General features: G+C 40.4%; 1 protein-coding gene across 1 annotated transcript in view; it reads right to left on the reverse strand.

Moving 5' to 3' along the window:
- Window positions 1-25,428, reverse strand: part of MBOAT1 (membrane bound O-acyltransferase domain containing 1) — a 60,227-nt gene that overhangs the window by 29,121 nt on the left and 5,678 nt on the right. The window contains exons 2-3 of the mRNA XM_054381969.1: window positions 4,198-4,343; window positions 3,643-3,720 (exon numbers count right to left, since the gene is read on the reverse strand). Coding sequence (XP_054237944.1) covers window positions 3,643-3,720; window positions 4,198-4,343 — 224 coding nt within the window. The remainder of the gene's footprint in view (window positions 1-3,642; window positions 3,721-4,197; window positions 4,344-25,428) is intronic.

The raw sequence follows: 25,428 nt of genomic DNA on the forward strand, positions 1-25,428 counted from the left end.
AGGAAAAAAGAAAAGAAATAGGACTACTTCAAGTTGTGCATTTCAGTTTCAGAGCTCCCACTGTCACGTATTATTTGGAAATTTCTGACATAAGTGTTGCTGAAATTATCCACTGCTTTACATGTAGAACTCTTCCTCAGATCTACCTGAAATGAAATTATTTCGAGTTTAAGGTATTTTCTCTCTTGTGATTTTGTATAAAGGCAGATAATGATGCAGAGCCTAATCTTTTCAGGTCTATGTGCTGAGAGATACCCCTTTCCAGAAGAAGGATTCCGTAAGTGGAACTTGACAAATTCACTCTCTGTTTTTCAAAATGATTGCAGTATCTAGGTAGGGCAGATGCAGTTTTTCTGAAAATTAACTTTTCCCTGTATTTACCTGAACAAGAAAGACAGTACTGAGAGGAGTTAAGAAACAGAGGATATTAGAGGATTGATTGTGGTGTGACCTACAGGTGAAATCAAACAAAAGGCACAGTCACCAGATGATTGAAAATGAGCCAGGCCTTTGTCAAATCATGGCTGGTTTTAAAAGAAATGAGTTTTTCCTCCCCAAGGACCAATAACCTGCAGTGTGAATGACATTGATAGATGACAAGGCAACCTGCAGGTCCCACGGCCCACAGCAAACAGCTAGATAAAAAGGCAGACTGAGAGGACATGACAGCTTCTGGAGGAGATGCAGAGCAGAATTTACCTTATCTGGGTCAGGCTCCTAGTCCAGCCTCACTGAGGTACTTGGGCCTTCTCTCGTCAGAGAATGGCAAGTATTGCTCCAAAGGCAAGTTACCACCTCAGACATGTAACAGTGACACATGGGATGAAGTATCTAAAAATAAGCCTCAATGCTTAAGTGTCAAACACCTAGATGGAAAGAGGGTGTGCAGGGAGAGATATACTGGAATGCTGCTGCAGCTGGGAGCATTTCTGATGCTGGATTATAGTTCACCCACACACAGGCCTTTAAGTCTGTCAGCCTCACCAGAGAGCAAACTAGCAGAAAATAACCAGGGAAAGGAGCAGGCAGATTGAACTACGTAGTGTATTTCACTTGTTCACTTCAGCTTGTGTTTTGGGGAAAAATATCTAAGTGTATGAAGGATTCATAGATCCACTATGAAGGATCCAGTGCTCTTATAGCCCTTAAATCCAACATTTCTCAAGCTTATTCTCAAGTGTCTAGGATACACTGCTATTTCGTCAAAATTCTTAATGTGGATGTAGTTTGAGTCACACTGCTATGGCTAGCAAAAGAGAGTAAACAAGTCTTAACTCAATCTTCCCAGTCCTTCTCAAGTTTTGAAGCATATTGGATTGCTACTTCACATTGACTCAACCAACACATGACTATTTCACAGCAGTGACATTATATCAACCAGCTAAATTTGTCTTGCAGTACACAGCCATTTTTCCCATTGTGAGGTTTTCCAGTTGAAACTGGGCCCACTTCCCTACCACAACCTCAATTTGTAAAGGAAGACATAAGTAACTATTAGATGATTCCATCTGTAGACTCGGTTCCTTTAATGTCCAAACAGTAACTCCTGCATTTCTCTCAAGTGATGGGCAGGGACAATGACAAACACACAAGCAATAAACATTTTTAATACCTTTTCCTTCTGGACTCCGAATGGCATTTTTTTCCACAAACATTGTCTATTTGCATTTTTAAAACTTATTAATTACCTCTGGACTTCCAGGCTTTTCACTCTGTGAGAGGGGTGGAAAAAGTCTTGACTAATACCTATCTTGCTGGTGCAAAATGCTAGTGACTGTTATAGACAAGCATGTTTATGGTTCATGTTTCTAAACAATCATAGAATCACTAAGGTTGGAAAAGACCTCTAAGATCATCAGGTCCAACCATGAACCCAGTACGGTCATTCCCCAAAGTTCCACATCTACATGTTTGTTGAACACTTCCAGGATGGTGACTCCACACTTCCCTGGGCAGTCTGTTCCAATGCCTGCCCACTCTTTCAGTAAAGAAATTTTCCCTAATATCCAATCTAAACCTCCCTTGGCACAACTTGAAGCCATTTCCTCTTGTTCTATCACTGGTTACTGGGGAGATGAGATTGACCCCCACCTCACATCCCAGACAAACCTTAAATGATGGTTCCCATTTGGATATTAGAGAGAGGTCACCTCAGGAAATAACAAGGAGAAATCATTATCTGAACACCAGATCTTCAGATAGCCCTGGCCCTGAAGCCAAGTGAAGAAAGGTTTCCATTCTCCAGCCCAGACTGATGTGGATGTGAACATTCAGCAGCAGCTACAGAAACAGCCACAATGCACAGAAAGAGAAATCACCTGTAACACACTCAAATGGAACCATATGCTGTTAAGAGAAACCAACACAAAAGTAAAACAGTGGCAAGAAGTGCCAGCTTATCCTTAAAGCCTGCTATAAAATAGTTTTACAAATAAAAAAAAAATGTGGAGATTGATGGGAACAAAAGACTCCATCTACAAAATTTTAAAATCTCTTACATGCTGAACTCTATCAAAGAGGATGGTACCCATGTGAGAAGGCTCAGTAACTAACCAGAGTTCTTTCATATGAACTTTCTCTCAGTCAGTGAAAGAAGCAAATAACTACTGTGTAGTTTTCATTTTCATATGAAAGTGCTTTTTGTCTTTTGGTCAGGAAGGTACTTATTTGATAAAGTATTTATGAGTGTTAGGTGTCTTCCTTACTTTCAGACATGACATTTGTATATGGAAGAGAAAAATCCCATGGTGGAGAACTTCTCATGATGAAGCCATAAGCTTCTGCTTCAAAGCAATGACTTTTCTGGTACTTTATACATTTTCAAGCTCAAAGCCCTGTACTAAATGCAAGACAATTTCATAGATCGCTAAGTTAAACTACCACAGTGACCTTGTTTGAACTATCTAACTCAAGAATAAGTGGAAAATACCTAAAGGCCAAACAGGGGAAACTACATTAAAAAATAATTACTGAAAGCAATCCTTAAGGACAAAATACCAAGGAGAATATGACTTCACCATGTTTGAGAAACCAGAGGTTTGGGAATATATTCTTAAGCATGCAAAAGCCAACTTTTGAGGTCAGCAATTTCACAGAGAAATGCAATACAACTGAGGAACTGGAGTGGTTTAGTCTGGAGAAGAGAAAGCTGAAGGGAGACCTTACCACTCTTCACAACAACCCAAAAGGCAGTTGTAGCAAGGTAGGGGTCAAGTCTCTTCTCCCAGGTAGCAAAGGACAGAATGAGAGGAAATGGCCTCAAGTTGTGCTAGGTGAGGTTTAGATATTAGGAAAAATTTCTTCACTGAATGAGTGGGTAAAGCAGGGAAACAGGCTGCCCAGGGAAGAGGCTGGATCATCATCCCTAGAGGTATTTAAAAGACATGTAGATGTGGCACTTAGGAGAATGATTTAGTGGTGGACTGGATAGTATTAGATCAATGATTGGACTTGGAGATCTATTCCAATCCTAATGGTTCTGTGAAAAAACACAAATTCAGATTGCAGCTGCTTCTGTGAACTGAATGAATGAAACTCCTACAAGTTACTGAGAAAGAAAAGTAGGAAAAACATAAAGGTAGTCCTAAAAAACCCTCATGTTTTCAGGGGAGCAGCTCCAGACTTGCAGCCACATCAGCTCACCTGTGAATGTTGGCAATACTCGCCATATTCATAATGCCATAGTTCATCATCACCAGGACAAAAAGATGAATGGAATACCTTGAAAACAACAGAGGGAGTGTTTAGATAATTACTACATGACCTGGCAGAGCTGGTAGTTCAGAGCAAGGAAAAATTTTTCCATGCAAATGACATAAATACAATGTCCTATCACAGTATCAGTAAACATGGATTATCACAATGACAACTTTCTAGCCTGTATTTCCAACATAGATTAATACCTACTGACAAGATATTGTCAGTGTATTTCATTAAAAGCAGCCTGGCTCAAAGTGCACATTCAAACTGCATGAGGTATCATCACAGATTAAACACTTCACACATCACACATACTTTCATGGCTCATTTTACTTTGAGGGTTTGGGATGGTTATGTCAGTTAGGAATTTGGGTGGGGTGTTTTTTAGGATAACATAGAAAGGGCCTTAAGACTAAAAAAACATAATCCAGAAAATCTGATACGAAGTTTAAAAGCATTTTTCCCTAAGCCTTGTCTACATGGTGACTAAATACTCACCACCCAAAGCAGAAGACAGCAAAGTATATTCCAAAGAGGGTGGCAAATGCATGGCGAACAGCAGAGCTGGCATGATTGGGACCCAAGTAAATACGAAACCAAAACGCAGCCAAAAGGGCGAACAGCTGACAGGCTACAAAATTGATCTGCAAAAGACAAACAAAAAATGGTTGTGATCCTTGGATGAAGGGGGGAAGGAATCTGTGCGTTCTCAGAACATTAAAGAGTGGAGCCACGAAAGAGGGGGAAAAGAGTGAGAGCAATTAATCTTTTGTTTTGCAAAAGTCTCGCTTGTGAGCCCAAATGGTAACTTTCCTTGGCCAATGACAGAAGACATTGCACAAGCATGTAGGCACCCAAAATCTCAGACAAGAGGCAGAGTAGACTCCAACTACTCGAGCTACAGGTGGGCTGCAGGCAGTTCTTACTGTCCTCAGGGCAGGGCTCTGCACTGTTGCCAGCATCGTTGGCATGTCAGTCCAACCCAGGTGCAAGAGACATCACAACTCTTTGTGTCCTCTTGGTTGGAGGCTGAGGCCAGGAAGCAGACTGGGACTCTGAAGCATTGCTCCAGTGCCTGACTTTCTCTACAAATACCAAAACAAGGGCAAAAATCAACAGTCCTGATTTGACACTGTTTCACAAGCACTAACTAAAGAGCCTGCAAAGCTGAAATGCTCCACTGCACAGAATCCTCCAAGAAACCTTTCCATTTACCAATTTCTTGCAGTCAAGACTGCAAAGAAAACAATTTTCCTTGACCAGGATTCAAACAGCTACAGAAAAATGCTTCTTGATTGTTCTTTGGTTACTGTATCTCTCTAGAGACAATGAGAAGTGGCCTGGCCCCATTGTAAGCAGGTAGTGATGGCAGTGGGAGCACAAAACAGGCTCCAAGAGTGGGGCTGTTCACCCTGGAGAAAAGAAGGCTCTGGGGATACCTTATAGCAGCCTTCCAGTACCTGAAAGGGGCCTACAAGAAAGCTTTCACAAAAGCTTGTTGTGATAGGATGAGAAGGAATGGATTTAAGCTTGAGTAGCAGAGTACTCAGAGTATTACTATAGAGTAGTAAATGGATTTAAGCTTGAGGGCAAATTTATACTGAATATTAGAAAGAAATTCTTTACAGTAAGGGTGGTAAGACACTGGAAAAAGTTGCCCAGGGAGGTTGTGCATGCCCCCTTCCTGGTAGTGTTAAGGCCAGGCTGGACGATGCCTTGAGCAAGTGGGTGTAGTGGAAGGTGTCCCTTGGCGGGGGGTTGGAACTAGATCATCTTTAAGGTCTCTTCCATCCCAAATCATTCTATGATTCTATGAAATGAGGAAAGCAAGTCCATGACTAAAGGTTACTCCAATCAGACTCAAGGACAAGCAAAAGCTTCAGTGTCTTTAGAGCAAAACTGGCATCAAGCTTCCTTCAAGTCACCTTCTCTTGGACAGCCTCAGCAAAAATCCCAGAAGTCAGAGGAATAACAGAGCTCAGAAGCTGTTTCTAATAGAACAATACAGTATTAGGGTATGACATCCTTAAGTCCAACCTGCACCCTAGACAGCTGGAGTTAAATTCATTTATTCAGCTGTAGATGTTTGGTTTGGGGGGTTTTGTTTGTTATTTTGGTTGGTTGGTTGATTTGGGTTTTTTTAAATTAAAATAAAAATAAACCAAAATCACCCTGAACTCTCCAGCAGCAAGTCATCCCTAAACTAAGCAGTTGCTTGGATTAGAGGATTATCCAAAGCTATCAAGTCCAGGACAGTATGATTTATCTCACTTGGAAAAGCTCTGACATGCTGGCTACCTAGAGGTGTTTAGATTCAGCCAAGCTTCCTGTCAAAAACATTTACAAAGTGTTTAACAAGACACTACAGCCCCAAACTGCTTTTATTCTACATCCAACATGGTGTTGTTCAAGCAAATGTTTTTATTCAAGGTTTGTAGGCTACATTGCTTCAACTCCTTTATTTCAGTGATGCAGGCAGGCATGCAGTAGAATAATGAGATAATTTAAATACTTAGATATGCTGAATTTGAGCTCTTTGGAGCAGAGACAACATCAATTTATTTCTTGTTCATGTAAGCAATCAGCATTTGTAACAGAAGGTATCAGAACTACACCCAAAAGCAAGTAATTATCAATGCCTTATTATGACAATATTTTATTTTATTTAAATAAGACAATTCTTATTTTCTGTGCAAAACCTAAGAAGTAAGAGAACAAAATTGCACTGTTCCCTCAAAACCCAGATGCTGTGGTACAAATCAGAAACCCTCATTTGGTCTGTTACGATACAGTTACACTAACTCACCCCTCCCAGGGAGGTGATTGTCCCTCTGTACTCAGCATTGGTGTGGTCATACCTCAAGTACTGTGTTCATTTTTGGGCACCGCAGTGCAGGAAAGGCATCGAGGCACTGGAGTGGGTACAGAGAAGGGCTACTAAGCTGGTTAAAGGCCTGGAGAACAAGTCCCATGAGGACCGGTTGAGGGAACTGAGGCTGTTTAGTCCACGAAAAAGGAGGCTGAGGGGAGATCTTATTGCTCTCTACAACTACCTGAAAGGAGGTTGTAGAGAGGTAGGCACTGGTCTCTTCTCACAAGTAATGACAGAACGAGAGGAAATAGCTTCAAGCTGCACTAGGGGAGGTTTAGACTGGATATTAGGAAAAACTTTTTCACTGAAAGGGTTGTCAGGCACTGGAACAGGCTGCCCAGGGAAACCATTGTTTCACCGTTCCTGGACATGTTTAAAAGCCATATAGATCTGGTGTTTGGGACATGGTATAGTGGCAGACTTGGAGTAGGCAAAATGGCTGGACTTGATGATCTCAGAGGTCCTTTCCAGCCTGGATGAGTCTATGATTCTCCCAGTCTTCCAGACAGAAGGTATGCAGAAATGGCTGAAGAGAAGACATCCCCCACAGGGCTGCTCCAATTGCAGCCTTTCTAATAAAGCTCCCAAGACTGATGGATAGCAACTGATCAATGACAAGTCCATGAACCTCAGCCTGCTCCCACTTAGGGCCATACTGGCACCTCCAGCACAGCTCAACTTTGTGGCATGCAGATCCACTAGAAAGAATAACAGAGACTCCCAGAAACCTGATGTGGCTGATTGTTTAAAAGACAATACCTCTTCTGTGCAGCATCACTCACACAAAGCTTTACACTAGTAAAAGCCATCCAGATAAGCAATTGCACGTTTGCTTTTAACTTTCATCCAGTTCTTGTAAGCTCAATTCAAAATGTTAAAAGACGCTGGGCCTTCAGAGGTTCACCCAGAGCAAAATGTAAATGAGCAAAATCCCATGGCAGACACAGTTGTAATAGCATTTACATAGCTAAGGCATGTAACCACAGCAGCAGCAGCCATCAGGCAGCAGAAAGTTCATCACATGCAGTATATGACAGCACAGCAGCCCTGCATACATACACTGTGGCCTGTCTACTGTCTGGCAGCCAAAGATCACCAATCCAATGTACTCAGCAAGTAATAATCTCTGAATACTAGTTTTCATTTACCCCTTTTTGTACTGAATTAAGGTAAAAAGTACCTTAAGGAGGAATGGCTACAACACATCATTAAAAGTCACAGATATGATTTAAAAAATAATTAAAATTAAAAAATAAAAAGCCTAAAGACTAACCTTCCTTTTCAGGATTTGAAAATGACAGTGATGGTGTCACAGACACAAACACTTATCAGGATTTCCAGGTGTCATTTCAACATTATGTGACCTACTACAACAAAACAAAGGAAGTGAGAAAGCTGCACCCAATGCATTGCTTGGGAAACTGACTCTCAGATACCAAAAAAAAAAAAAAAAAAAACAAGGCAACTTGAAATGCAGAAAGAGAAGACTCTTGTTCATAGGCTGAACATATTCATGCCTTTGCCCTCTCTTTTGAACTGCAACCACCACAACTCTTCAGTAGCTTTCCAGGTTCCTTTCCCCCATGACCAGGTTTTTCTGACACAATATGCTGCATCTGGTTTTCTTTGGTTACTGTTAAGGCTTTCAGTGTGGTGGCTTTTTTGTGTGTATACTTACAGTAACACACATTACATTACAACAGGTAAATACAACATATACTGATAAAACCTTCCTGGCATCCATGAGGTACTTGGTACTTGTTAGACAAAACTAGTCAGTAACAGTTAGTGAAGAATACTTCATATATCTGTCCACTTACATGCTGCACTTAGAACCTCAGTGCACCAAGAAAACCTTTCATTTGTCTGGGCTTCAGTCCAAGATCAAACTTCACAGTGCAAGGCCTACTGCATGTTCTACCATATAGTTTATTGCAAGATTGACTTTTAGAGATGCTAAGCAATTGCAGAATACTTCTGTAGATCGACCCCTTCTGAGTTTACCTGAGCCAACACTTAAAGTATGGAATAACCAAGCCAAAACTTATCCTAACTGCAATCTGAGGGAGGGAAGTTGTTTACTTCTTGGGGTTGGGGAATGTAAGACAAATGTCAAGACACCAGTAAAACTTCACCTTCTTTCCAAGAGTTAAGAGATTTTTTTCTGCCTGGCAGGCTGAACTCTGTAGTGAAAACTGAGAAGGCCAGATGTAGTCTGTTCTCCAGAGTAACAGAGGGGTATGACATCTTTTCATGTAACTACCACTTCTGTTTAGTTATTTACATGTAACACTTCAAACACATGCAGCATTCACATGCAGACTGCCAGTTCATCTGACAGTGACTTTACTGCATTCCATTTAACATGAATGTTATTCTTCAGTCTACATATTTAAGGCACTTAAGCAAACAGATCTCTTAAGATTTTAAGATATGTTGCACTGTATTACAAGTGAAGTAAGTCACACTTTCCTCCCCTCCACTTCCCAAAGAGGAAAGGGTTCATATGATTCCTCTTAGGTTATTTCCCCTGTTGCTAAAAACATTCTGTAAACAGTAAACATTCTGATCCACCATTGTAAGTCTTTTAATCCACATTTTTAGCTAATAATATTTACTCAGTGTTGTAATCAATTTTTTTCATATCTGGTTTCAACTCCCCCAGCAGAAAAGAAACACCTTTGCTCTTTACAGTCATTTTCTATGCTCCAGCAAGTAAAATGACATAAAATTAGCAATCAGAGCACAGTATGTTGCCAAAACAAGGTATTATCTTCCTTTCATTTTCCATGATTAAACACTGGAAAAAAAAAAGGCAGTCTCATCACAGTATCCTGCACCAACATCTGAAAGACTTGGATCTGACTCACAGACAGCTGAAGACAGCCTTGCAAATGCAGGAAAAAGGTATCTGCACTTTTGGAGAGAGGGAAAATCTGGAACAGCTCCAGTCCAACTGGGCTGATAGTTACTGTTGTCTGGTTAAGGAATTCATTAATACCTAATATTCCAAAATTCATGATGCCAGATGGATCCAGAGTATGCAAACATCAGGTAGGAACAATAAGAAAAAAAACCCCAACGGATTGCAGTTCCTCCCTTTATCCATTCAAATTCTGTAGTAATAATAACTCTAAGTGATATTCAGACTGCAAATGAGTCAAACCAATCAACTGACAGAAGACTAACCAAACATTATGGTTTTAAGATTCCCCTATACTATCATGGCAAATCAAAGGTCTTGTACTTAAAGGGTGAGGCCCATGTGTCTCCAGACTTTGCACCTTCTCTTTTTTTAGGTAAGGTAAAACCAACTTAGTAAATGCTGGACTGGCACTCTAAGAAAGGCAAAAATTAACTCCTACACATCTGGAATCACCATCCAGAGATTTTCAGTTATCATCATCAGGCATTTGGAAAAGTCATCTCAAACTTCCTAACCATTCTCAGAGGAAAAACATTAAACATTTTGCTCTTTTACCATGTCTCACTAATCATCTCCAGGTGGGCACTTCAAAGGGCAACAGGCAGTTGCCAAATCAAAATAAAAGTTACAAATACCTGGCATTAAACACTTCTCAAAATCTCAGCATTTGGAGGGCATGAACCCATCACCAATAACAGAATGGGAACAATTATCACCTCTTGTTGTGGGAGTAATCTGCTGCCATGATGGAGGTTAAGCAAAAAAAGTAGCAATTGATAAAATTGTTCTAACATGGAGCCATAGTGCATTTACAGAAGGAGTCAGGTAAAAGCATTGTTTGGTGCACTGGAAAATGACTAAAAAACCCCACAAAAATCTTATACAGACAAAACAGAAAGCTCATCTGATCACTAGATGTTCTTGAGATGAAGACACAAGGGCTGGATTTATACCTTTCCACTAGATGGTCACAAATAGCTGTGGTCGGCACTTACCATAGTTCAGAGTAGGCTGCTAATGACCTACTTCAGGAAGTTTCAATTCCCCTCGTTCCCCCCAAGCCTTGTGTCTACAAATCTCCCCATTTAAAGAAGTGTGAATAGACACTTGACAGTTAGTAGATCACACTCTAGAAGGAGATCCTCAGATTAAGCACACAGTCTGCTATTTCAGTGGTTTTAATATTTCCTCATAATTAAGTACACTGGTAGAAAAATCTTGCATTTTGTTCTTTAACCACAAAAAGTACATGGCTTTTCCTTTACTAGTTTTTTTCCTCCTTAAAGTAGCAGAAAAACTGATCTAACCTTTTAAAAATCTACAAGGATATAACAAATTGACCACACAGTTTTTTCCAAACAGCAGCAGTTAAGTCCATTACCCAAACTGGACAGTCCTCTGTAAGCAATGTTCCAATTTATGTTGTCATTCGTTCACCATGAAAATTGCCATGAGAAATCACATTACTAGCTCATCACTTGTTGGCTGACAAGGTGCTGACACAGCTTTTGGACAAAAAGCAGGCACGTTGTACATTCATACACGTTCACAGATAAGTGTGTTATGGAACGGCTTGGTTGCCAGAATACTACCAGCTAGCATCCAGTTCCATGCCCACTTCAGTGTACAGTAGATGATACAGACTGTCCTCACATTACAGATCTCACAGAAGATAACTCGACTTTTATTTCAGGCCTTGTGCCTGAAATAAAGAGAATAAATAAAGAATACGGCTTGAAAACTGCATTTCATCAGCTGAACAAAGGAACATGTATGAACAGAGGTCTCCCATGGTGGTTCAGTATAAAGATGAGGTTTCAGCCTATGATCAAGATTCTCTGTATTTGTTGCTCTCTACCAATGAGCTACAGAGCATTAGTTTAGGAGGCTTCTGTAAGGCTTTTATCTGGTATATCACAATTTCTCCTCTATCCTCTAAGACACTGCAATGGCTAACCTGTCCTCTCACCCAACACAAAAGTGAGGGGAAAAGTAACACACAGAACTCAGGGTTGAGATAAAGAGGTAAGAGTTTAATATAACATACCATAATCACAATGCATAATTACCTTAGCTAATAATCTAATTAATCTGATAACACAATGCACAATTACCTTAGCTTATCCTATCTGCAGAAGAGGCACAGTGAAATACAGGAAAAAACCCCAGCATAAAACAGAAAACCAAAACCAGTGAGCTACCTGACTCCCACCCATCTCACCGCCATGCCTGCAGAAAGCAGCCAACACCCAAGACATGGAACTCAAAAGCAGCAACCTGTACAGGAAGCCTCTCATGTTGCAATCTGAACTTCAAGCTCCATAACACTTTGCTCCAGTTAGCGCTTTCATTTTTGAAGCTGGCATGACTGCAGTATGGTGTGAGTAACAACAGCAGATTCCACTCCACCCATGACAATCACCACAGATCACCAAACAGCAGTTTTCAGTACTTGGAAAAGCATAAAGAACCATGTTAACAGAAACTACTGACAGCAACAGCAACTCCTTCTCAAGTCAAACCACTATCTGTGAAGTCTAACAGTGCTTTGATAGTATTCTGGAAAAGGGATGCCATAATAAAGCATTTCACTTAACCAGAGACCAGCCCCATCTTCAAAAAGAAGGGGCTGGTCTTTCTTACAAAAAACTACAGAAGTGCAATAACTTGTTTTCTCTGTATTTTTCACATATAACCAAAAACACCTGGTAGACAAACTTGTTCAAGTTCACTTCACTGAAGACATCTCTACTTTGATGTTGAAAAATAGGCCTGCTGTTATGATAGCATTTCGTAACATCCAAATTGTGGTATTTTAAATGGGTGTGGTAAGAATGAGAGATGGAATATTCTTTAATTAGATAATCTCAAAGCCATCTGATACTTTCTGAAATGTTTCAAAATATTTTGATCTTCCAGACTATTTTTGTGAACTGTAAGGACAAATATTCTCTACAGAAATCACTTGACTCTAAGCAGCAAGGTGACAAACACCCTCAAAACGAGGGTGATATCACAGAGACCACATCAAGTTTTCCACTGCTAGAAATTCTACTTAGGCCTCTAAAAAGGGAAAGTATTTCTGTAACATCATCTGTGCAGATCCTGATTGCCCAGTAGTATTACTTTGCACAGAACTCGGTGCACCGAGAACACAAAGAGGCATTTGTGAAGAAAACGGAATTGACTCTCACTTGCAAGGCGCTGCATTTTGTCTGCACCCAGGCACTGTGAATTGCAAACAGCACGGATCAGAGAGGAGACAAATTCATTTACATTGGGGCAACACTGAGACAACAGCTGAGAAGTCACATCTTTAATATTATATTGAAACAACTCATTTCCCTGACTTTGTGTTGCAGGAGGCCTGTGGAAGGTTTTGAGGGGGCAGAAGTAAAGGTTTGAAAATAGAATTTCTCTCATGGGAGAGAAAGAGGCATTCTAAGCATGACTAATTTAAGATTATTGTCCTCTTCAGAAGCAGCACTCAGTTCTAATGGCCATGGCTTTTTTGCTGCTGCTGCATACAGAATATGAAGTTGGTAGAGTATGCCAAACTGACAGTATTTTGGCCTGTTGTGCTGTTTTCCTGGGTAAATTCTGCTGTTTCCCTACTTACAGGGTCAAATGTCCTTCCATGATTTCAGTGTATAAACTTGAAACAGATGTTCTTTCTGGATTACCTCTATGAAGCCAATAGCAGAATAATCACTAGCAGGACACACAAACATCATTACAGAACAGACTAAACCCTTAGTCAGAAGAAACTTTAAAAGCAAAACATTTAAGTCAAAAGTAAGCTTGAGAAGCCAAATCTACATCATAATGCTAAAACACACACCCATACATTCACCTTTGATAAATTTAAGGTGTGGACCTGATCCAAACACAGCTTTAGCTTGCTGTCAGCAGCTCTTACATTAAACTGTAATGACTGTATGCTGAACAGATGTTTCAGTAGTGATCATTTATGTGGAGTGATGTTCTGCCACTACCTGTAACTTGGTAATTACTGTTCTCTCATGGAGTGATGCCAAAATATGGCACGACAAAACTCCCTTGTACCTGAAATAGCTAGCACTAATTCCTACCTGTAACAGAAGCAGCAGTCAAACCAAAGAAGCTGGAACCTTTAGCCATCCACGTGGGTTTTTTTTAATAATGAGAATGCCTTTAGGTTGTTAGAGAGCTGCCTCATTTCTTCAGATCACTCCAGTGAGGCAGCACACTACATATGGTACCATTAACCCAAAAAGAGTACTTCAAAAATAATAATTTAATCTGTGCAGGTATAGTATTGCATGGGGTAACACACTTGTCTAAAAGCAGAACTGCAGCCAGCATGTCTGAGTACAGCAGGAAAGGAAAAAAGGAGTGCAATGTCATTATCCAAATAGGAATTCTGACAGGAAAAAAAAAAAAAAAAAAAAAACAAACACAACACCAGGACTACATGCCTTGCTTTTCCAAAGGCCCCCAGAGAAAGTCACTGGGACCTTGTATTTCTCCTAAGATGACATCTTGTACTGTCTACTCTCCTTGCTTATGCACAAAATTTATTCTAATACAGAAGGAACAGACTGACCTTATCATCACATCACTCCATCATTCCAGCTCTTCTCACAGGGTCCACTCAGAAGACCTTATCTAAACATATGCAAAGTTAGGAGACAGATGCTGAAGTGAAACTGAACAGAAACAAGGAAAGCAGCTCCCAGAGACTAAACTATAACAAACCAGAGACCCGAGTCTCAAACCAGAGTCCTGCAAAGCCTCCTCTGAATGCCCCTAGAGCTCTGGGAACTTTCCATGATAGGGACACCCCAGCACTGCTACTCCCTTTTTTTGCCACCTCTAGGGCTCAGGTAACTAAGTGGAGCTTGGATCCTTAGTTTTCACAATTACATAAATACATAAATTACCCGTTTTTTTCTCCGAAACAAATTCTTGGATAACAGATATTACTTTCAACTTGTCATTTCCATGATGAATGCTCCCAAACCCCAATTATTTTCACACAACCTCTTAAGAGCACTTCCTACCCTCTGCTCTGACACCATCACCTCATCCATCATGGACAGCGGATCCACAACAAAACAGAAGTAGGATCGAGGAAGGTTTCATCGGGCATGATCCCACTCAAGTTGATCAGCTGCAAGAACAAACTGCTTCAATGATTTCATCCCAGTGTCTACTTAGGTTATTCTTCGCTAATTTCAAAGTAGCACTGTCAAGAGTAGCATCACAGATAGGCTTTTTCTCCCCACCCCCAGAGTTAAAGGTTGAGTTTTTAACAACTCAGAACACATCAGAGCAAGCACCTTTTCACTTTGCCTCTGTAACTGACATAAGTACATAGCTGTTGTATTCAAAACACAAAGAAAGAAGACAATGTAGACAGGAGTACACCTGACCACTCTGCTGGCACATCCTTCTGCAGCTTCTATGTAATTTATATTCCTCAAATACCCACGGCAGCTGCATGAATATAGAAATGGCAGGATCCTTACAGCAATATTCCTAAAGCCTCAAGTCAGAAACATGCTTAGCTTTCAGGCCAATTTAAAAATAAAACAGTGGGCTTAAAAGTGCAATCCTTTACTAGAATGGGAAGTGACACATCTAAAATAACTTGCCCCACTATTGCCCTTGCAATGTCTGTGCAATTCTATTTTCAGCTCCTTTCCTATAGAAAAATGTGTCAGTGGTCTTTAAAAATACACATCAATACAAACAGAGCAGTTTTGTTCACATTATGCCAGGGATATCCCACTAAGTGCACACAACAGAAAGAAACAAACATCAGTAAAAGGGGGGAAAGTGCCAACTTCACAAGTTATTCTAAACCAAAACAACATTGGGCTTTTTTTTCTCTCCACTGTAGAAACTGTCAGTACTGTGTTAAATTCAGGCACATTATCCCTGGAATTAAGTAGCTTGATAAAAGACTAAATCTTTCAGACATCAGAACAGTATATAAGGATTTATTAGGTTCCTAAGCACTGAAAATCTAGACCATGTTGTATTTAAATGTTCAGTCATGCTCATAGCAACTTAAAAAAAAAGGCACTGTAAAAACTAGTACATTAGGGCATGCTTAAAAAATTATGTGAGGGCTTTGCCAGAGGAAGGAGTAGAATTTACCTGTCCTAAAAATGAAGTCAATAACTGAGTTACTCCATCTAAATTTCTTTTGTAGTCAAGGGGGGGGATGGGGAGGGGGGGGGAAGTAATTCTAGATTTAATTCATCTAACCCTAAAACACAAATCTAAGCCAGGTACTTCTATGGAAGAGTAATCTAGATGAGTAAATTTAGATTTAGAAGTGTACACTGCAGACTTACAAAGATGAACCATGGCCATTTATACATATTAGCTTTAGCAGAGGCAAAAAGAAATATCTAGACTGATACTGGATTTCCATTTAGTTGCAAGAAATTAAATTTTCAAAAAGGACCCACAGTTCCTGGTGCTCCACTTCTTGGTCTAGCAGTTAAAAGCACCATGAAATGGTATCACATTCCAGAAGCTGGTATTCTGCAGTAAATTAAGCCCACTTCAAGTGCCTAAAATAGAGCTGAAGGGGGGAAAAAAAAAGTGCCAATCAGTAAGCACTTATGGGGAAAAAAACTACTAGCATATCTACTGCCAGCGTTCTAAGGTAACTATGCCCCTACATGATGGGTGTAGTCAAACACACTTGCAGCTTCTGAAAGCAGGTCCTGAAAAGCTCAGTTCTTCCTGTCTAAGCAGTTGTGCATCTCCAAAGCACCCAGTAACACCACTTGCAGAAGAATGGAAGAAAAATTCTTGCAAATGACAAAGAAAAAGCTTTAGGGTGAGCTTAAAAACCATCCTCCTGCAGGGAGAGGTGAAGATCTGTGTTTAGCCAAATATGGGGCACAGATCTCAGGGCACTTTCCAACAGTGTAGAGCTACAGAATTTGCTGAAAGAGGTACAGAAAAATATTCCCAGATGCCTTTCAACATGGAACCCCCACACAGGCAGAAGAGGACACACAACAATTATGTAAAGGCCGGGGAAAATCTGCTGTGAATCCGCACAGATATTTTTGGTGGGGTTTTTGGTGTATGTAGATCGTTTTTCCTGAGTTCAACTTGTGCAGATGCACAACTGAGTTTTTCCACAAGAGATAAAAAAGAAGTGTGACACAAGGGGAGGGAATATACAACAGAAGCATCTCTTTAGTAGTAAACATCAGTCAGAGACACTTGACTGGAGAAATCACATTTTCAGCTTGTATTTTGGCAATTATCTTTGCAAACATAACAGTTAGTAATGGTCCTATAAACAATGAAAACTTTATATTCTGCAGATGCTTGCAGGGTCCCCCATTTCGAAACACCATGGTCCAGATTCTGCTGGCAAGCACATTTTCTAGACAGCTTTTTTCCCTTCAATTTTTAGCTTATTTCCAAAAATTTGTGTACAGGTTGGTTTGGTTTGGTTTTTTTCCAGTTCAAGTACAATTATGTTGGTTTCATTCCTTTGCTATAACAGTGACTGCAGAACTAGCAAGCCTCTGTAACTGCCAATTTCATATACTCCCTTTCAGAAGTATGAGATTTCACAGTCATAAAGTACTGCTCTTCCCCATTGTTCCAAGTTTTAAAGTAAAATTATTGCTCTATGCTGTTTAATTTAAGATATGTTTATCTAACTGTCATTCATGTGGGCTGCAGACATATTTTTAATCCCTTCAGAACTGTGGCAGGAAGAGAAGCCACCAATAAAACATGTACAGTGACAATATCCTGTTGTGGCTGGTTTTTCCTTTCTTATTTATGCTCAGAATTTGCAGCATGTTCACTTCATGCTCATTTATTTTGGATCTGGAACCATGTAAGAAGACAAGAATATAGCCCCAGCTGTTCAGTTATGCCTGTATTACAAGCACTTTACATTTACAGCAAATATCTCTGGAAGCTGAACTTTGGAGTACATCTAATTTTAGGCACTCAACCTCAGATACTATTGAAAACAACTTGGAGATGATAAGTACTCAGAACTTGGCACAAGTCAAACATCTCTACCATCTCTAAACTACAATATCTGGAAATCGTTACTACCTTTCCAAAAAGTCATGTTCTGAATGAATTCCAGGGGCTACCCCCTCAAAAAAAAAACAAACAAAAAAACTCCATCATGATTTCCTGATTTTCAAACTTAGCAACCAAATCAAAAACTAACAGAAAAACACACAGCATGATCAAGTGTCAGCTGGTGAACAAGCATAAAGAAATGTAAAGTAAACAGTAAAGAAAGATACTTGGATTTTGCTATAAATTTCATTTGCACTGTACTGTATTTTGAGGAAAAAAGATTTATTTCCTTGCCTCATTAAAAGCATGCTGCCTTCTTTATATATCCCCTACTAGAGTTCCATACATCTACTTGCAGAACTTTGGGTTCTAACACTGATATTTTCCAAAGATAACTCTCATATCAGGAGGGGGAAAAAAAAAAATCCACCCACGTTTGTATTACTTAACTACAGTATTATATTTTTCCCCAGCCATATTCCTGCCATGCTTTTGAGTCAGCAATAGCAGAAACTTAACTTGCTGTCCTTTACAAAGAACAGCAATCATTAGAAACAGGAATAAGCCTGATTTTCCCCCCTCTAACAGCATGGGAAAAAAACAATAAAACAAAGAAAAAAAATTATGCTCTTACATTTTAGGATTATTCCAGTGATACTCCTACTATGCAATGATAGGCAATTTATTGTCCATGAAAAAAAGTACAGCAACAAAATTCCAGAAACTGAGAGTGAGCCCTTCTCAAAATACCCTATGAACTCGAACACAACCAGGGAAAAGAAATTCAACAGTCCTTTAAGTTGCATAAATAATTGTAACTTCCCTTTCAAACAAGCCCTTTACACATAAAGCCAGAAAAAAAATGCTTTAGAAGAACTAGGACATTGTGTGATCTGCACAGCTGGCTTGCAAAATTTTTTCCATCCCTCCTCCTGTCATGAGGTTTTATACCACTAGCATCTGGCTATCTCAGAAGCAGCATTTCAGGTTTGATTTTTATCAAACTTGAGATACCTCAAAATGCACATGGACTTTTTCCTACCGTTATCTTTTTAATTTTTTGTATGCTTTCCCTCTGTAGTGAATAAAGAAAGTCACACCCAAGCAGATCTTTGCAAAAGTAGACAATTTTTCTTAGCTGCAAACATGTAAATGAATCCTATTAAAAGAGGTAAATTGTTGTACTAAACAAAACAAGGAAACACTTTCAGCTTGAAAAGAGGACAGAATCCTAGAATGCTGGGGGTTGGAAGGAAACTCCAGAGATCAAGTCCAACCTCCCTGCAAAGAAGGACCATTTAGGCCAACTCACACATGAATGCACCTTTTGAAGATCTCTAGAGAAGGAGACCCTACAACCTCTCTGGGTAGCCTGTTCAGGTCACAGTAAAGTTTTTTCTCATGCTGAGATGGAATTTTATGTGACTGAGTTTATGTCCCTTGCCCTTTTTCCTATCATTGGGTATCACTCAATCTCCTGACAGCCACCCTTCAGATATTTGTAGACACTGATAAGGTCCCCTGTCAATCTTCTCTTCCCCTGACTTAAACAGCCCCACGTCTGTCAGTCTGTCTTTGTGAGAGGGATTCTCCAGTCCCTTAACCATTCTTCTAACTCTCCGCTGCACTCTCTCAAGTAGTCCCCTGTCTAAAGTACAGAATCGGTAGCATTCTAGCTAACTTGGAAAGCTCTTCACAGAAAGAGAAATTGGCCAGTGGAATGGGCTGCCCAGGGAGGTGTTGGAGTCACTGTCCCTGGAGGTGTTCAAAACCAGATTGGATGTGGCACTTGAAGCCATGGTTTAGTTGTCAGGAGGTGTTAGGTAATAGGTTGGACTTGACAATCTCTGAGGTCTTTTCCAACCTGGTTGATTCTGTAATTCTGTGAACAAGATTACCAGCAACCTGGGTCCCTAGTGACTGCTCAAAGCCTCTGAAGGGCAAAAGTCAGTAGTTCTACCTGACAGCAAATAAATTACACCATAATCTCACAGGCAGAAATAGTCCAAGCAATTGCAAAGACCCAATCCTAAACAGAGGGAATAGAAGCACACCTACCATTTAGAAGTCTTCTAAACTGATCTGGAACTTTGCCTTTATTAGCCACCATGCTTAAAAACTGAAGTAACAAAGTGGGAAAAAAAAAAAAAAAAAGGGGCCAAACCCCAGGAAGCCTAAGATAGTTTGGCAACTGAGGTAATGGTGCACATAAAATGTACAACTGATAAACAGTTAGATAACAGACTACTGATCAGGATATCAGAACCCTGTCAAAGGATAATGGCAGACTACACCTGCTGGTGTAGTCTCTTCAAATAGAATGTGCTGTGATGGTTTGAAACTGTCTTTTTAATTTTTCCTTGCAAAGTTCAGAACAGAGAAAGTGAAAGAATGTAAATAAGTACTATTGGGTGTAAGAAAGCAAAATAACGATTGTTCTAAACACTTCCATTGGATAGATAGAAATGTTTAAGAACTATTACCCAAAACAAAGTAGGCACTCTGCACATTCTGCGTTCGGCAGTGGGGGCAGTTGCTGGGCTGTCTGGCTGCTGTTTCTTCTTCTCTTCTGGCTGAAGATAACACGTACTGACCTTGGCAGCTAAGTTAACAACTTTCTGCTTAACTAACTCTGCTTCTCTGTCCAGGGGGGTCTGGGGGGGAAGCTCCTGGGAAAGAGAGAGGCCCCTTTGGGAAGGTCCCCTTGGGGGGAAGCAAAGGGAGATCGGTTGTGCTTTTTCTGTTGATTGTATATATTTGTGAATGTTGTGAATTTTGTATATTTGTACATATTCATTGCATTTCATTGTAGATTTTAGACTTTGCTTGTAAATACAGCTTTTCATTTGCTTCCAGACTGAGATAGCCTGGTTATTTTTGAGGGGGGGGGGGGAATTTCAGCTCACACCGACACATGTGCAGATCACAAAACCCTCAAATACAGCATTAAAGATAAGTAGCATGAACTGAATTAGAGGAAATGCTCAGCATTCAGACAAAAAAAATAAACCCTCCAACAGCTAAAAACCAGGACAAGTAAGCCAATAACCAAGAGGGAAATACATTGCAAAGCATATGAGGCCAGTTACTTGCTATATAAACTAATAGAAGGACAGGTGCAGCTTGAGCTCCTTGAAAGTGGATGCTAAGAGAAGGGACCTCTCTAGGGCATTGGCTGATCTTCTTTACAGCCATCATGTGCTTCCTGCTGTATCATCACATAAAGCAATAAATGCAGGGTCAAGTCAAACCCTGGGAGAAGATGATGATTCAGCTATAGCTGACCCACTCACCCATAATGGGAGCAGATGCACTTGGGACTGCCAGCAGTGACCCAGGATCCCAAAAGTATCAGCAACATCAGAGGCAGAGCTGACAGAAACCAGTACCCACAGAGAGAACTGGCCCTGAAATGGGCCAGCAAAAAAATATGTACTTCCAAAAGTTTTCCCTTTTAAGCTGTTATGCATCTTATCCTAGATACGTTTTTCACGCTAGCACTGGCCAAATTCCTGGCCTTAGCAGCCTGCTGCTGAAAGGGGTTTCACAGCCCAGTTCTGGACTGAAGGAAGACCTCCATTTTAATCATTATTGAATCTGCAACCTTCCAACATAATCTTTTTTCTCTTCATGTGGAGAAACACTGGGAGACAAAAGAGAAGTCGTCCTAGGTCCATTTAATTTATGCTGCTGGGTATACTTTCACAGTGATCCCTCTGAACAGTCACACTTCTAAAGCAAACAACCCAGTTCCTTCAGTTTGCTTTTGCATGTTTAAGAAAATAAGCCTACCCTGTATTTTTTTTTCTTTTATCTTGTTGATATTTTCATTCTGGTCTCACAGCAAAGAACAGCTACACGACAGGAGCAACTACAATGAGACAGAAACATAATTATGTTACCTGGTTCCCTCTTCCCTGGGCCATTCTTTGTTCTAATCCTCATTTTATTTACTTATTAGCATCTCTAAAAAACTTTTTTCTTCTAAACTTCTGAAATAATTTTCCTCTCTGCAGCATTACATTTGCAACTGGGAACCAGCACCCTGGCAGACAAGCAGCAATAAAGGTAACACAAAATTAAAAGTTACATTCTCTGAATAAAAAAACAAACATTTCCTCTCTCCAGAGTCTATCATATTTCACAATGTACCACAGCAATATGCCTACGCTTTCGACATACTTAGGCAAAACCTGAGTACAGTGTTATTGTTGCTGTGGCAACTACAGACCACAGTTTTTTGCTTCAAGAGAATTAGCATGAACACAAACATACCCACAAAGGCATAAACAGCTGTGGGTGCTAACAGTGCCTACAAATCAGTGTGGATGTGTAATGCTGCCATCCATCAAAACCTGGATTTCATTCAAAAAGGAAGTCCTTTAACTTCCCAGTCACTGCCTATCCAAACCATTTTTCTACATGCTGATTTTCACCTTCAAAACAGCATAGCAGGCAAAGCATCCTGAACAATGCCACTGCATAAGAAGTATAAATACAACACAACTTAAACCCTACTTGTGAGCAAACAAAGTAACTCTAAAACACTCTTTCAAAGAGATAAATCCTTGATCTATCAGCTGGAATTTGCTGGTATAAACACTTAGTGTGAACCACAGGAGTCAGTGATTTGAACCTGCCCCCTGTGTGCTCACATGAGATAGTCAATACTGTACTACTCTTTAACACTCCCTTGCACTGATTACAAGAAAAATCCCTACTTTCTCCAGTTTACAGTCATTTAAACTAGGTGTAGGAGTTAATAATTAAATCTTTTTTACTCAGCAGTCCTTTAAAGAAACAAGTCCTTTAAAAAAAAACAAACTGTTAGATGAACATGAAAGCAAGCATGGAAGTCATTTGAGAACTGTTGAGGCTAGAGGGTCCTCAAATGTTTGATTTTTTTTTGCCTTGTCATTTTGCCTTCCCCATTCCTGTCCTATCGGCATGCCAGTGCCAAATTGCACTCCAACAAGAAACCACAAACCAAGAAATTGCTCAAGTCCAATTACAGCTTTTTGTCACAAGACCAGACGCCTGTAGTTGAGAAGCAAATGCTCACCCTGGATGTGTTTAAGGATCATTTGGATGTGGTGCCTGGGGATATGATTTAGGGGTGAACCTTGTAGAGTAGGGTTCTCAGTTGGACTTGGTGATCCTGAGGGTCTCTTCCAACCTGAATGATTCTGTGATAGCCAGCAGCTTAAGTTTCTTTCTTGGCCTGAAACTTATTTTTTAGTATTCTGCAGGCCATCCAAAAGCACTGATCAAAAGGAGTATTTTCTTGCCTCCTTTTTCCCTCCCAGACATCCCCAGAGTAGTGCACTCACTGAACTTGAAGACCACAGAATATAATTGACACTGATCAATATTTTTTTAAAGTTGCTATTCCATAGGATTGCCAGGTTTTTGTCTGGGATTTACCAGGCTGGAGCACACCCTCAGTTCTATCTGCCCTTTGCATAAACCATCAAAGTAGGTAGCTCACATGCTTTCAGACAGCACTGCCCCTGCTGCACTGCAGTGTCACATAAGCATGTAGGCAAAATTCCCATTATCCAGCCACTCAGTCACCCAGGAATACCAGAGAAATGATCAGAGTTCTCAAATTTCACCTGGACAAAGAATTCAGAAAGAGGGAAATCAAGAATGAAGGCTTGTTCTATCATTCAGTTTTTGCTTTGTATAAGACAGCACAGCAGCAGTCATGCCATAGACTCACTGACTAACTAAACAGTTTTCAGACTACTACCATTTCCTGTTAGAAAAAAAAATAATTTCAGGCTGGTGAAGCTGTTAATACCTTGAATTTTGGTTTTAAAATTATTTTTTATTTGGATATTTTACTGAAACAGAGGAATGACTGAGAACAAACTCTGTGAATTTGTAAATATTTCAACTTACTTGATTCAAAAATGTATTTATAAGGGTTTTTTTTTCTCACATTGAGACTTTTCCTGAGCCTGAATTTTTCTTCTCATGGGGGAAGCCCAAAACACAGTTTAAAATTATTTCCCACCCAACTCCAGTAAGGATGCAACATACTGTAAGCAGTCTCCCAAAATAAGTTCTAAACAACCATTTATGTCAGAAAGGATTGCTTGTGCTTCTGCTTTTGCTTTGGTGCTCACCTGCCATTTCGTAAAAGCTGTTTAAAATACACTAAACCAAGGAAAAAGGGCATGGTGAACACAAAGATTTCCAATCAAGATTGTAAGAAGGAGAATGATCAAATCCTACCATGCTCTGTGGAAGGACCACCCAGAGGGTTTCCCCTTGGCCATGTGATGTTCTCCCCACCAGCAGAGGCAGGACAGGCTGACCCAGCCAAGCCCCGTGCAGAACGGACTGGATTCCACATTGTCAGAAGCGACCAAACAAGCCTGACCAGAAACCATCAAAAGGTCAGAGATTTCCACTATGCCTATCTCAGCGAGTGCTGTGATGCAGCAGAAGCAGGTCTGAAGAGCAAAAGAGCCAAAGATGAGGATGCAGCATTCACGTGACTCATTTTCTAGATGGTACCACTTCAGGGGAGCCGAACTCTGGTGCTGCAGGCTAAAGCACTGCAAGCTCAGGACATGCATCCTTCAGCTTCACGTTCTCAGAAAGCAGCCTTGCATAGATACTCTGGGGCCACTTCATGCACAAAGTGTACTAAGTGGGGACAGTCAAGAGAGTCATTCCCAAAGCATACTCCTGATCCTAACTACATGTTAGCATAAACACTCAGTACTAATAAACAACTATAGAAATTTATGTATCAGGATGTATGCAGGAAGAGCAAGCTTGAGTGTCTGGAAGCTCTCCTTAAGCATCTTTACTACACTACACAAGCATCCAGGAGATGAGGGGTTTAGTACCCTCAAAGTTGTCTGTAACCACTAGGTCACATAAGGAGGGATATTTTCACTCCAAAAATGGCCCATTAACATTAGACTTTTAACTTGGTTTTAGATGAGCACAAAAGGTTAGCTGCACCTTTGTGCTGATGCCAAGACCAGCGCTGCAGCCTCGCCTGCCCAGGGATTATCAGCACCATTTGCAGTTTGGCAAGTCTACCTTGAGCACTGCCCATTCTCACAAACTGTAACAGGAGCCAAGGAGCAGCCAGGGCATTAAATACAATGCCAGGCTGGTCAGCGTGCAGTAAATCCTAAGCATCAAGGCCTCCCCTGAAAGCACAGAGCCAGCTCTGTGCTCAGTGCCGAGACCCCCTAGGCTGGAGCCCAAGAATCTTCACCACTACTTTACTTTGTCTCAAAATAGCTGCAGAGCACCACTAACTCAGAGTGGTGTGATTAATGTGCAGACAAGGCTTAAAGAAACTTTATGCAGCACTTCAGCGTTTATTTTTCCAGCTCTTGTTTAACACAAATGAGAAGGAAAGTGCTTTAAAAGGGGGAAAATTGCAAGCGGCTGATTCCAGTTGCACTTTTGTCCCTTGCCAAGTGAAAAACTTAATAGGACAGACTTTGTTTACAAGGCATGAAGGATGTGGAAATATTTACACCCATAGCATCAAGACATCAGGCATGTGGTTCAAGATTGCAGTGCCAAACTGACTGAGAACACGTTGGAAAAGGCAGCACGCCTTTCCAAGGCAGAGGGAAAATATATATTATTGAAATTGTTAGTAATAGCTGATCTGGAAAGAAAGAAAGGCTGTCTTTGGAGACAGCCTTAATCTTTGGAAATGAAGGAATCTTGGGCCCTGCATGAGCAGATTTGCTCAAAGTGCACAGAAAACCTATGCAGCCCATGAGCACTATGAACTGCTCTGCTAGCAGACACTTGTTTAACTGGGGACCCAATACAGGGTCAGACAGACTACACCTCTGTTCTTTAAACCAAGTGCTATATCCTT

The sequence above is a fragment of the Indicator indicator genome, chromosome 6 (genome assembly GCF_027791375.1).
Source record: "Indicator indicator isolate 239-I01 chromosome 6, UM_Iind_1.1, whole genome shotgun sequence".
Taxonomy (NCBI): domain Eukaryota; kingdom Metazoa; phylum Chordata; class Aves; order Piciformes; family Indicatoridae; genus Indicator; species Indicator indicator.